Source organism: Glycine max, chromosome 13, assembly GCF_000004515.6.
Source record: "Glycine max cultivar Williams 82 chromosome 13, Glycine_max_v4.0, whole genome shotgun sequence".
NCBI lineage: Eukaryota > Viridiplantae > Streptophyta > Magnoliopsida > Fabales > Fabaceae > Glycine > Glycine max.
Window position 1 is genome coordinate 40,134,853 of NC_038249.2, and position 14,933 is coordinate 40,149,785.

Genomic DNA, 14,933 nt, shown 5'->3' on the forward strand with positions numbered 1-14,933 from the left:
TATGTGTCGCTTGGCAAAAGCTCATTTGGTGTAGGATTAAAATTAAATTGAAGCATATCAATCTTTTCATATTCCTTTTACAAAAAATCACATCAACAAAATATCATTAACGAGATTGAGTTCACACAAGAGAAAAATATGTAGAATGGTGTGTCTTTTTAATCTAGGAGAATGATGGATACTTTAAAATTCACACATCTTTATCATTAATGATACTTAATAGTTTTAAATGTGAAGTTTTAATTGTGAAAAGAATCTTGTGTTTTTTATGTCGAATAGATCTAAGAATCATATAAGACAATTTTGAAGATGTGCAAATTAGAATATTAGTATTTTTTCCCCTTATCTTTTTTATTGCTTAAAATAAATTTATCGACTTTTATAATAAATAAGTATTTAAAAGTTATACAAACATTATTATTGAATAAATGACAATATAATTTTTTTACACAATTTTAACCATTAAACTCTTTATTTTTAATTTAAAATTATAATAAAGAATCAGCCGGGTTGAATCTAGCTAAAGAAACTAATTTAGACGAGAGAGAAAAAAAACTATAATAAAGAAAATACACTTTTTTATTCTCCTTTGTTTACTTTCAAAACCATTCACTAAAACTACCCACTATTTTTTATCTCACATATTCTCACAACTCTGGGCGTCTATCGATGTGGCCAACAGAGGAGGATTCAGGTTAGCGTTTTTATATGGGACCTGAAAGAGACTGCAGGGGTTCACAATTGACAAGTGGGAGGTTAGTCATTTGCAATTAACATGTTGACCTGAATTGTGTCTAAGTTACTATTTATTTAAGTGGTGGAGATTATGGTTGTACCCAAAATTCTCTTAGACTACAGAAACTAAGTTAGGGTCCTGAAAAGTTTATAAGAATGATAAGAATTAATGTTCTAACAATTTGATTATAGAGATTTTGATACACAACATCTAAATTTTAACTTATAAATCACTTACGTAAAAAAAACTTATAAATCACTTTAATTAATTTAATTACATCTATAACAACCTTAATTTGCACCTTAAACCTTAAGTTACTTATAGATTGGACCATAGTAGTAACAAGTAGTGGTCATTCAGTTCAATCAAAACAAAAGTCCACTTGAAAAAAAAAAGCTAGAAAGGAACGAAGCGGAACAGGAGCACTTGCTAATTAAGTTGCTATAGCCCACTCCTGTGGACTTAATGAAGAGAGTATCTGGTGCACACTTTCTTTGGTAAGGGGACAATAAAGACAACTTAGTCTTCTACATAAGAGGGATTTTTTCTATAAAGGAAGAAAAGGAAAGGATTCGTCATTGCGAAAAGGGGAACGATTAACACATGGTTAAGGTATTCTGGGACGGGTATATTTTTGTCTTACTAAAATTTTTGTTAGATCATTTATTTGAATCTAAGTCCAATTTAATTAAGATTCAAATTATATAAGAAAATAATTAATAAATTTAATTTTTTGGCATGATTTATTAATTTTAAAATTTATACAATTAAGTTATAAAATTAGAGAAATATAAAACTACAATTATTATATATTTGAAATTTTATATAATTGAAATTGATATCAATTTGATATCATGGCAGTATTATTATATATAATTATTTTAAAATTTATATTTAAAAATTATAAACTATTAGATTGGATTTAGACACTATGAACTATATTCTAAATTTATTTTCAAAATACATCAAGACTAATTTTTAAATCCAATTTCATTAAAAAGTAACTCTATGCCGAGCTGGATTAAAGGGATGAGACGATTCACCATCACCTTTACATGATCCATGAACATTTTGAAAGCAAAATCACACTCCTTGCTAATTGGACTACTGCTAAATTTATGTTTTGTGCTCATTAGTTGTACACCACCGTTGGAAAAGGTAAGCTGAGACGTAATTCAATTAAAAGTTGTTGATGTTGTCATCGCTAAATGCATAATTGTTTTTCATGTTTTAATCAAATCATAAAAAGATGATTTTGTAAAGTCCATTGGCGATAATTAACTTTAGAGGTGATACATCTGAGAAATTAATAATAAAAAACTATAAAGATCATGTTGATGAATATCGCTTGCAATCTTTCATATTTTTAACCAAGCACATAGCAACCACTATTTTGACTTAAATTCAGGAGTGGAGAGGCAAAAATATCACGTATAGATCATGGTGTCCCCAAAACATAAGACCAGTTAGACAGGATACGACCAATTTTCAAGCCCCATTGGAGATTGGCTCATTATTGCAAAAGAAAGAAGGCTAAAAAGAAACCATGATAAATTAAATTTAGAGGGGACAAGACAGTCAACCAGGGGAAAGAAAAACTTTGATTATGCAATTTTTAATAGCATAAACAGATTTAAATATAATATATATGACACTGTCCAAGTAATTTGTCTCATTTTCTAATCTTACTATTGCAATTACAAATAAAGTATTCTCTCTCACTATCCCTTTTCACCCTCTCCATTTTTTTATTATTTGAGTTCGACTACAGCTCCCTGAATGAGTGGAACTGGGTAGGGAGAAAATGCCACAGTGATAAAAGCATTTGAGTTAAGTAAAAAGTTTTTAATTAGCAATGTGACCAAATTTGAGACTCGGATCAGGTGGCAATGCAATACGGTTCCCAGATCAGAAAAGACCTCCTAGAATCCTTGCAACTCTTCAAATTGTTCTCCAAGGAAGAGTAATTGTTGTTGTGTTGAAAGGTAAACGTGTTAGAAGCAGGAGCAACTTTTGTCGTAGGCTTGGTCCTCCAATAGTATTCATAAGCATTGAAAGCCTTTTTATGAATACTACCATGCTGCCTTGGCCTCGGTGGCAGTGGATGACTATGTTGTACCGTATCAACATCCTTAAAATTGACCACATCGTTGAACTTCTCTGACCATTTTGGACTCTTAACGTTAGCATCAGTACCTAATAACCCAATTGGCTTATTCATCATTAATGCTAACCCAAACCCACTAGATAACAACCTTAACATGGGTGTTTTTGCTTCCTCTATCACACTCTCAAATTCCTCTGCCTCATCAAACTCTTCTTCTTCTTCAGCTACCTCCACGTCAGCAAAAGTGAGGACAAGTCGACCGTTTTCTCGTTGAGCACAAAAGTTGTTCTGTGAAGGAACAGACACAGCTTGTAGGAACAACCTTCCATTGTCACGGTGTGAACGCATGTGGAGTGAAGGAAGTGGAGGAGGGAAAGAACGAGGCAAGGACTTTTTCTCAGCATAGTTTTGTTTTGGCACTTGAAAATCCTCCTCGTGTGTAATTTGCATACTCTCTTCCTCTTTTTCTTCTTCTTTTTCTTCTGTCTCAGAGGGTGAGTAAGAAGAGAACCCATCTGAGCCAGTTTCGGATCCAAGACTCTCCGTGCAGATCTCTAAACTTTTTTCACTCAAACAACTCTTTGACCTTCTCACAAGTGGGTGAACATAAGGAGTTGTGCTTAGTTTTAAGGTTTCCTCGTTGGCTTTTTGGACCAAAATTGAACTCCACACATCAACCTGTCCTGGTTTGTTGTCCTCATGCTGCTGCTCCTTTTGAATTGTGTTCCAAATTTGGAACTGGTCTTGTTTCGCTTCTTCGCAGTTATCTTCATCAGACGAGGATGAGTCAGAAATAGTGGATTTTGTGAGTGATGAGTAAGAGAGTTCTTCAGAGGAAGAGGTTTTTTTCATGAGAGAGAAGCCGTTTTGAGAAAGCCATGTCTTGGAAGACATGTCTGCGGATAAAGTGCGTCGAAGAGAAGTTGTCGGAGCATCGTGGTTAGAGCCCAAAATGGTCACGATTCCCTGCTTCTGCACCACCAGCATGTTCTCTTCTTCTATAGAAAGGCTTTGGCCTTGTATTTTCTTGCTCATACAAGTTGACATCTTCAGTAATCCAAAGATAAGCACGAGCACAAGCACTTAGTTATTAGCTGCATGAAAGGTAAGGAAAAAACTTCTAAGAAAATGTCATAAAAAATATAACCTGATAAGCAAATACTCTAAGCTAGTGAATAGAGATAACTGATAACAGAATTTGAAGTTACATATTTTTTGGTACATGCATGTGAATTTAATGAAATAAATAAATAAACAGAGAGAATTTGGATGAATTATTACCTGAGGCAACAGTGGGAGTGCGAGTTGCAAAGGAGGAGGGAAAGAGTGAGGGTTGTGAGTTGTGACGATTCAGATGATGTTAGAGGAATGGCTGTGGTTGATGGTACTGCAAGTAGAGGAAATGGGTGTATTTGTAGGGTGCCAGAAAGCTTCTAGAACCGTATCCCCTACGCCACCATGAAAAGTTCCTTTTTATTGGTGTTTTGTTTCCTCTTCTTCTTTTTTTCTTCTTTTATACTATATATTTTTTCATTATTTTCCATTTCATAAAAAAGGTGCCATGAAATTAAACCCTTATTGGTTCACACGAGCACTTCTACTCTTAACTTGTCTAATGGGGTGACTATTATGCCATTGTGACATGAACTGAAATGAAAAGGGATCAATGATTAATTTAAACATTGTTCTAATGTTACAAATATTTTAGTTGAAACGTAACTGGTATTAGAGTTAGCACTTAACTCAAACTAAACCCTAAAAATTATTTTATAGAGTGATATTATATATACTATTTTATTTATATTAATAGTCCATCTGAAATATCTAATATCTCTTACACTAAAAATTGAATATCTTAAATGTGAAGTTTACAATATTAAATATTATTAATAGTTCAATAACAATCTAATAACAAGTAATTAGATAAGCTTAATTTTTTGTTTGACAAAATTAGATAAGCTTGATTAACAATATTTATTAGATAGACTACTCTTCTAACTTCTAGTCATATAAGATCGTTAGTAATGATAAAAAAAAAAATTATAATCAATAGTCAATGTAAATTTCTAACATATTTTCTCACATAAAAAAAATGGGCATCTCAGAGATTAAACATCAGCAAATAATTCAATAATTACTCAATAATAGGTAACTAAATAAGCCTAATTAATAACAACTACTAAATATGATACCATTAATTTAGTCATATGATGACTAATCAATATGAAATCTTTAACCGTTGGGAATATTATACAAGCGGAGTACAGCTCAACAAAAATTGTTGAGCAGTGAAGAAATTCTATTGGATTATATGGAATTTACTCCAACAACGCGTTTTTTTTTTCTTTTAATGGGCATAATAGATATTAATTAAGGGAAAGTATGACTACTGCAAACAACAGTGGGCTCTGCTTTGCCCTGTATCAAATTGCCAATGTCAACTTTGTTTAACTTCCAAATTATTACAATATTAAATTGATGTTACCTATTAAATTATAGTTTAAATGATAATATCATGTTATTAGTGATGTGTGCCAAACTTTGAAGTTGAATAACCACTATAAATGCAAGTTACTTGATCTGATAGTACTTTTTTTTATGAACTTGATCTGAGACTTGATATGTAAAACGTAGTACCATAAAACAACTTTGTATTACCATTTAATTTAGCATTCTAGTCTCCTAACCTGATCACTGTTGCCTATTTGTATCTCCGATTAACACGCAAGGTCAGTTTCATTACATTTTTCACTACTTGTTTTGGCAATGTTAAATCTATAAAGCATAGCTAATGATCTACTGGTACAGTGTCACAAACTTCCATTGGGAGCCTGGGAGGAGAAAAAAAAAAGCTATTATATCATATAAAAACAAGAACAACCCATCATTAGGAATGATAATTACATATTACATTTATCTTTGGTTGGTACAATGGTACCTACAAGAAATGTTCATAGCAAGGAGAGAAATTAACCATTAAAATGGGTTCAGGTCTCTGTATTTATCTAAAAAAACTTGAATATTTATACTCTACATTCTAATTAAACGATATTTTAATACACATCCTGTCACGTGTATATATATATATATATACATATATATATATATATATATATTATAAATTTAATACAATAATACATATGAACTAAGGACAAGTTAAGAATTTTCAACCAAACGCTTTTAATTTCAAAAACCGGACTTGGATTGCAGTCATGGTTCACGATGTTCACCCTCCAATCAAGATCTAAGAATTATAACTTTTTTCTTCTTATATTATTAATTTTATAGAGGTTGGAAAATAAAATTAAGAATAAAAATTTAGCTCTTTTTTTTCTGTGACTGTAGGCAATCCACATCTCATTGAACCATACCAATAAGGTAAAACAGAGAGTGACATTTGTTGGGTGAAAATGGCTTAAGAAGGAAGCAAGAGAATCAGCTTTGGGAGAGGCCAATATGATTGGGCGGCTAGAAAACCCACAATCCCATTGTCTGAAGAGAGAATCCGACACTTATATCTATATTAATTTTAAACTGCCATAGTTTAATCACAAGGAATAATGTATGTGGAAACGAATGAACGCGCGTCATGTCTTGCTTTTTTGGACCTCCTTTTGGATACAAGACTTGCTTCATTTGTCTTTCATGCATTCTCTTTATCACAGTATATTTTTTTGTATTATAATTCCATCTCCGTGCTTATGGAAAGTCATGTGGCTAATAGCGGCCAATACATCAACCAATTAATAATACACTCAAAAAGGTAGAGTGACGTTGATCAATATTTCAAAATAGAGTATAGAATAATGTGCTTTAAATAACCAAAGATACCATAAAAAAAAAAAAGAGTTAATTCAAAGCAGAGTCAATATAATACTATATTTAAGTTCATACAATTTAACTGATGACTTATTTACTCGACATCTTAACTGAGTCAGTGGCCGACTCAATTTTAATAGGAAAAAGATAAATAGCATTAATCAATTAACACAAATTGTAATTATAATATACTTGATATCTTAATTGAGTCAGTGATCGACTCAAGTTTTATTAGAAATAAATTTTCAACCTCTTCACCACTATCATGTATTATAATATACTAAATAGCATGACTCATTCTAATAATAGTAATAAGTTTGTATTAAGAGTTTTCGTACTAAATTTTCTTATAATTTTAATTTTAGTTGATTTTGAAGTCCACAGTTTTTCTTAATGTTGTGGAGATATATAGATTATTATTTGATACATCTTTTCTAAATACTTATGAAGGAAAAAAAGTTTAAAGCTTGGGTTTATTTTAACAAATGAAACATTGGACATGGACCAATCAATGGTTAATCAGACTGAAAAAAAAATGATGAGACTGATTAGTTAAATTCCTCCGGAAAGTGAGCTAGAATGCTAGCTACAAAATTGAAACTCTAAAATACCAAAGTCATTGAGAGTGTAAGCATTAAATATATATTAGAATCTCATTTCATTTGTATAGCATGCAATGGTGGATTTGGACTTGACAGATTTTAAATTTTTACATTGTGGGAATCCGAATTTGGTTTTCAAGTTATTCCTTGTATATAATTATGAAAGTATCGAATGAACAGGATAGCAATTAATTAGCTAGCTCTAATGTTAGCACGAGTATAATGTATTCAGGCTCTATTATAATCATAATTCATAAACATACGAAAGTTGCATAAAACAATAAACATATGAAGGTTTGTGGCGCTAATCAAACAACCTGATTAATTAATCAGTAATCAAGGAGTTGGTAATTAATTAACATCATTCGCGATAATTGGATAATTATTTTATCTTATTGATTCCGTCAACCTAATAGTTTCTTAAACCTCAAAGGTATTTGGATTAACATGCATCTTTGTAGACCTATGCTTGAAATATAGCTTAATTGACCTTTGGAAAATTTTCAGCAGTTCTTTTAACCTAAAAAGGTCGGAAATAGCATAGTGTTTGACCTCGACGTATTTAGAATGGCTATTCATTTATGGAAGTCCAAAGCCATATGGTGGCCGTTGGTCTTATGACTTGTTGTATTTGTTTTATAACTTTTTTTCTCTTCATATTTTTGGCTATAGAAAATGAGTAGTGAACACTCCCCTGAAAATTCTTAGTTGCTTTTGCATTATAAAAAGATTAATGAAATAATTACTTGATCGATAAACATCCAAAAAGGCAATGAAAGATTACGTAAGGGGACACCTTTGGGTTAAATTCTTAAGGTTTAGAATTGGAATCCTAGCTTGACGAAGACCTTAGGAGAAATTTCATTTAAAATTGTAGGTCAAATAATATATTTAGTTTTTTATCTCTTTTTTTTAATTTTAATCATTTATCTTTTAGAAAGTTCATTTTGATTTTTTATCTTTTTAAATTAGTTTAAAATGGTCATTTCATCTATCTAAAGCTAACACCATTAATAAAATAAAAATATTGATAGTTAAAGTCCGCTACAAAATATAAGTTTTCTACCCATTATCTTCCTTCTTTTCTTCTCCTACCTCCTCCCTGCCCAACTTTTACGGACAAAAAATAAATCAAACACTCCCAACTTAGTGCAAAACCCAAATCTAAAACCCCCACCCCTACACCTCTCCACTCCATCATTTTCCATTGATGTCCACCCCCAATGCTGATTTCGATGTGAAGTTGTCTCTGTGCCCGACCATCACATTCCCTTTGCTAAGGCCTTCTTCTTTGTTGCCGACAACGTTATCCCCAATCCCATGATCCTTGTCTCCAACTTCTTCGGCTTTGACGACCTCAAACCCATGACCATGACCCTCTATTGAGGCCTTCTTCTCCATTGATTTTTGGTTGCATTACCTTCATTTTCAAATCTATTTTGTAATTTCTTCAAAAGAGCCTCTTAGACATGATTTTTGTATTTAGTTTTAAATTTGTTCAATATTTGGTTTTTTAATTTCTTTGATTTCTTATATTTGTTTTATAATTTGTTCAAGGTAAACTCTTGGGCAGTGGCAGACCTAGGTTCATTTGAGGGGTGCACTTGCACCCCCTCATTTTTTAAAATTTATCAAATTTGTAAATATAATTTTATATTTTGCATTTTATTTTATTTATATTTATATAATTGAACTCCCTAATTTTATTTTTTATAATTTGCACCCACTGACTTAAGGTTTTGGATTTGTCGCTCTAAGGTTTGACTGTTATTGATATTTAAATGTGGGAAGAGTGGTGGTTGTTTGGAGGTGTGGAGGGGATTGGAGAGAAGAAGTGGAAAGAGAGGGACGAGCAAATATGGGAAAGAAAGAAAAAATAAAATTTGGTTTTTGAATTTATAGACTTGTCGTTACTTTTGCCGTCAATGCTTCCTCGTTGTTGTCTATAGAGAAGAAGAAGAAAAAAGGAAAGAACAAGAGCAATGATTTTATAATGCTTTTTAGTTGTCAATATTTTTATTTTTATTAACGGTGTTAAATATGAATGAACGAAATAATCATTTTGAATCAATTTAAAAAGATAAATAATTAAAATGAATTTTTTAAAAGATAAATGATCAAATTAAATAAAGATAAAGAATCAAATTGGTTATTTAATCAAAATTGTAAGTGTTTTTATCTTTCTATCTAATCAAAATTACATTATTTATTAGTAATTTTGTTATTAAAGTGAAATTTTAATTTTAATTAAAAATTAACACCAAATTAATTTCTATTACCGTGCCTAATTTTTTATCTCTTAATTAAAATAAGATAAAAATTGCGTGCATGATTAAAGTTGTAATTCATATTAATAATTCACGTGATAAAAATTATATTAGTTATTAAAATAAATTTTAATTTTAATTAAAAAGAACGTTCAAATTACTTAAGGAAACTCACTTAAAATTTAGTTACTACTAAAATAGGTGTGTAGAAATTTAAGTTTTCCGATACTATAATTAAATCAAGAACTTTTAATAATCATTAAACTCATGTTGAATAAAGTCAACCTCCAATTGTTTTTTTTGGAAGAATCTGTATAACTTCTTTTGATGCAATTATCCTTATCCTTATTATTATAAATAAATACGTATTGCCTAAGATGCACTCACGAGTGACGAGTATAAAAGCAAGCGGCCAACAGAAAAGAGCCACATAATGAAGAACATGAAAACTTTAGCCACAGAGCAGAGGTCCTTGCTTTCTTGTAAACAATTGCCATAAAAAGAGAGACCAATCGTAATGGAAAATTTGTAATTGCAGAGCATATGGTTCTGTCCCTAATTCCCACTTGCGCACACCTATACACAGAGAAACAGAGTCTGGACAATATTTAATATTTAATCCATTTGATTTGATGTAACATTACATTAGTAGCTACTTTCGGTGTTTTTAATTTTTTTATTATTTTGCTTTTCTTTTTTTATGCATATTTTGCATTGAGCAATTCTTATAGCAACATATTATTTATAAATGCAAACAATTAAGAGAGGGGTAAAATAATTATTTTAATATTATATAATTATATATTAAAAAAATATGCATAGGTAAAAAAATGTATTTCACAAATAAAAACTTATATTTTGTAATACAATTTCATCAAATTTAATTTGGCCGAATAAAAATCATGAAATAAAATATTATATATAAATTCAATTAATAACATTAAAATCGCGAAAAATAACAATATATATTTATATAAATACTATACTAATACTAATAAAATTAACAAAGAAGATGTGTGAGTGCAATAATAAGTCATCTTTTCATTAATAATATCAATTACGTCTGGGGGAAGGGATACTAGGTGTTAGACATAGAAAACAATGGATTTTTTGTAAGATCGAATGACAAAAGAGTATCGGGTACAATACTGTAATTTACTAAAAAAATATAGAGAATGTAAGTATAATTTATTATTATTATTAATATTAATATTATTATTATTATTATTGGATTAGCTTGAATTAAAAAAATAAAGCCAACCATTAAATTAAAAAATCAAAACAAAGAAAACGATTTTGATCATTTTAAACTAAAAAAGTTCAATCATGTTTTGTTTGAATTCACCAATAATTTAGACATCAACACTCCTCTCTACCACTTGCATCTAATATATATTCCTCTAGTTAATTAGTATTAATACTGCTACTGTTTTATATATATATATATATATATATATATATATATATATGGGTTATATATACTTTTGGTTGTTGATAAATACATATTTTTTTGTGTTTAATTCCTGATAAAAAAAATTTTGGATCAAATCCTTGATATTTCAAAATTTTTGCCTTATGTTCCTGCTGTTAGTCCGTAATCGTTAATGGTCTACGTGGTCGTTAATCGGCCACACAAGCATATCACATGCGATTTTTCTTTGATTAGGATTACACGTGGAAAATATTTTTTAAAAAAGTACAAAACGACGTCATTTTGAATGTTAAATTTTTTTTTCTTCCTTTTCTCAATCTGTTGCCCCTTTCTTTGTCGAGATAAATCTACAGAGAAAACTCTGGACACATTTCCTCTTCCTCTCCTTCTTCTTCTTCTTCTGGTTCTACCAAGACAAGGGCATGATTGAGCTGCAATTGAAACGTGTTCATGTCCTCCATGGTTGTGGACAAAAGACGTTGGAGAGAGGTCATGGCTGAAAAAGAAAAGTTTAGAGTCACATATGTCATGGTTCGATGAGAACAAAACGTAGGAAACAAAAGAAGGCAAAATATAGCAAATCTCACTCTCACTCACAATAAGCAAAACAAGAGTGCAAACCAAAGCACTTGAGTCAAAGTCACAACAAGCTAAAGAGAGGGTTGGGTATCAAAGCTTGATAGACTGAACACACACCACAGACACGATAGCAAACAATTGTAGCAAAAAGAGGGTCAAGTCAAGACTGAGAGAGACCAAAAAGAGAGTCTGAGAGAATTGAAGAGGGGGAAAGAGAAAAGCTGGGCAGTGTGTCATTTAGGTCTGAAAATGGGGGAGAAGCAGAAAATATTAATTTATGACAACAAAAAAATAGGTTAAACAAACTTGGGGGCAAATCGGATCTGCAACCCGAGCCAGAAAAACCTAACTAGCAAGATTGGAAAAAAAAAACATCCAATTTCAAAATTTCAATCTAGTCTAACTTCAATCTTCAATCCCATCGATTCACGATTTTCCTCACAACTGAGCTCGAAAGCAAGAAGCAAGATCTTGAAATCATGAGAGTTCACAATTTTACTTGCAATCCTGACAACACAGGCTACGGGAGAAGATGTTGGCAAAGGAGAAGGTCATCGAGGACAAATAGGAGAAAGAAGAAAGGGGCAAGATGACGTCATTTTGTAACCTCATGTAGGATTAAAGGTGTTCAAAAAACACACATTGCAGAATAAAAAGATCTATTTTATATTTAAATATATTATAAACAGATGACATATTAAAAATGTACATGTTGATGGGCTCTTGAAGCATAAAAATTCTTCAATAATATGAAGGTTCTACGTGTATCCACATCGAGACTGACATCTATTCGTCAACAACTTTGACAAGTGAAAAAATAAGAATAGAAAAGTGATATTTTTTTTTTTTGATCTTTCAACGTGCAGCCCAAGGCTCTATTTATAGCACGCTAAAGATACCAAATTTCTGATCAAATCAAAATCATTATTGATAGTATCCTTTTTTTTAACTATATTATTTCTTGTTACTTTTTATTGCTAACCATTTAGAAATTAAAATTGAAATAATAATTGACCAAGTCAAACTTGTATATAGCCGCCTTTTCAACCCAAATTCCAAATACAAAATTATACATGTTTGTTTCTCTTCTTTCACAAAATCTTTCATATTATTTATATTTTCAGTGCTAGCAAAAATATAATATTCCACCTTTTGAAATCAATTAATCATTTGGTCATATTAAATTCTCTAGTTTAATTAATCATCAAATATTAAAATAATTTCTTTAAAAGATATTAGAACACTCATTTGTGTGCGACCATGTAGGTTCAATACTAAACCGGTAATATATTAATTAAATTAATATACTAAGCAAGGTAGGTATCTAGCAACACTCTTTAACTTTTAGATAGCATAAAATAACATTTTACTTTCAAGAACCATTAGAAGAATAGTGTAATAATTTCTTCCGTCTTTACAACTTTGGATTAACTCTAGAGTATGGTATTACTGTCAAACCCTTTTGAGTTAACTCATAATCACTTAAGAAACTTATTTCTTCATTTATTTAATTTTTCTGGCCAGGATATAATTTTATTCATAGAGCTCAAACTCATTACCAAGAGTTGATGGATTCCTTCTTGATTAATCATCAATTCAAAAGGCATTTAATCATATCCAATATTCATTCAACAAGTGCTCTAAAGTATTAGGTGTCCGGAATCAAAATACAACAAATAACCTGTTAATTACTATAACAATTTCAGGTCAAAGAAAGCTATTATACCGTCTCTTGAGAATTTTATATTGACAGTCTATAATAAATTTTAATCATTAGAAAATTTGAATTGAGTCAGTTCAATGATCCTATCAACATGTAACTCATCTATATATGCAAATTAATAAATGAGATTTATTAATATTTATCCAATAAATACTATCACATATATATTAATCTATCCGGATTATTGATATCCTATTTACAATAATCCTATAATCAAGAATGGTTTTGATTAAAATTAGAACAAACTTGTTTCTCATTATTATAATTTCTATTATAATAAATAGTCTTTAATTTTAATAAAAAAACATTATCAAATAAATTATTTAATCAAATAATAAAATATCATAATAAAAATAAAATAATATTTTATTATTAAAATTAAAATTGATTACATGATGATTTAGATTACAGGTATATAAATCTATTCCTAACAGCTCATGCATGTTAGGATCCGGGTACATGTTCGGACAACACGCTCTGATCGCAACAGGGTTAATTAAGCTGTTTTTTTGTTTTCTTGTCCTTTTTTAAGTTCTAGTTTCTAGAGACTGTTACTTAGTTTTGTTCCTGTAAAAGGTTGCTGAACCTGTCATGCATGACACTTATGTTGTATTGTGTTATTTTGTGTGTACCTTGTACCTCTACGTACTCGATCACATGTCAATAATAATCTCTTTAATTATGAGAGAAATAATACATAAATGTCATTGAAAAGTTTATCATGCAGTTAAGGATGCTATACCATACGTGAGTCTGCATCCACTTTGTGGATATAGAGATTGACTAATTTCACCCACGTTCGGTTGTTTTGTTACATATGAACATTTTATACAGAAAAGGTGGCCGACATTAAGAATGAATGCTCTTACCAAACCTTTCTTTTATTTGTTTATGCCTTTTGGAAGTAACTAAAAACATATGCACCAGTTAGCTATCATGGCATTGTACGTGAAATTAATTTAGGAGAAAAGAAAAATAAATAAAAAGAAAGAAATTTGTGGCTCAAACAAAGTACTTATCTCTAAAGGCGACGTGGATTTTCCACCGAATAACAGTTAAGACGTACCAGATTCCAACACACTATGGTGTTGTACCATCTTACTAGCTAAAATGGTGGTGGATATGACCAGTTGTTCACAGCAAAATCTAACAAAATCTTGAATCTATTACAAATTTGTCTCCGTGAAAATTTATTCGAAGAAACCACGGTGCCATTAATGGGCAATGGACAAGGAACAATCTAGAAGCTGACTATGGATTAGACAAGAGCTAAAAGGATATTAATGGCAAAAGTTATGGTGGGAGTAAAAATGTACCAAGAGCAGAATAAGGACGATCAGATTTGTCGTCGGATACATTTCCTCTTAATTAGAGCTGGCCCTATAAAATTATGAGCTTCATGGAAGAATTTTTTTAATGCTGCTATAGACTATAGTGTTTTTTTTTTTTTTTCTCGATGGAGAGCCACTCAAAACTTTAAAACATAAAAGTTCATGACCTACACAATAATAATGTTCCGTTGGCATACAAATGAGATACATGAAAGGATTCATTATGGGATAAATGAGAATGTATTTTCTCATATCAAATTTTTACCTGATATTATCATGTGAAAATTGTTTCTATTTTTTTTTCTATCAATTCTAATAAATTTTAAATTAATAGTAC

At 30.5% G+C, this 14,933-nt stretch overlaps 1 protein-coding gene across 1 annotated transcript; it reads right to left on the minus strand.

The window, feature by feature from the left end:
* Nucleotides 1–2,262: 2,262 nt before the first annotated feature.
* Nucleotides 2,263–4,274, minus strand: LOC100790085 (protein FAF-like, chloroplastic). The gene is made up of 2 exons (XM_003541909.5): nucleotides 4,125–4,274; nucleotides 2,263–3,937 (listed from the first exon to the last, which is right to left on the minus strand). The coding sequence occupies exon 2, from the start codon at nucleotides 3,888–3,890 to the stop codon at nucleotides 2,616–2,618; it is 1,275 nt and encodes a 424-aa protein (XP_003541957.1). The 5' UTR covers nucleotides 3,891–3,937; nucleotides 4,125–4,274; the 3' UTR covers nucleotides 2,263–2,615.
* Nucleotides 4,275–14,933: the final 10,659 nt, after the last annotated feature.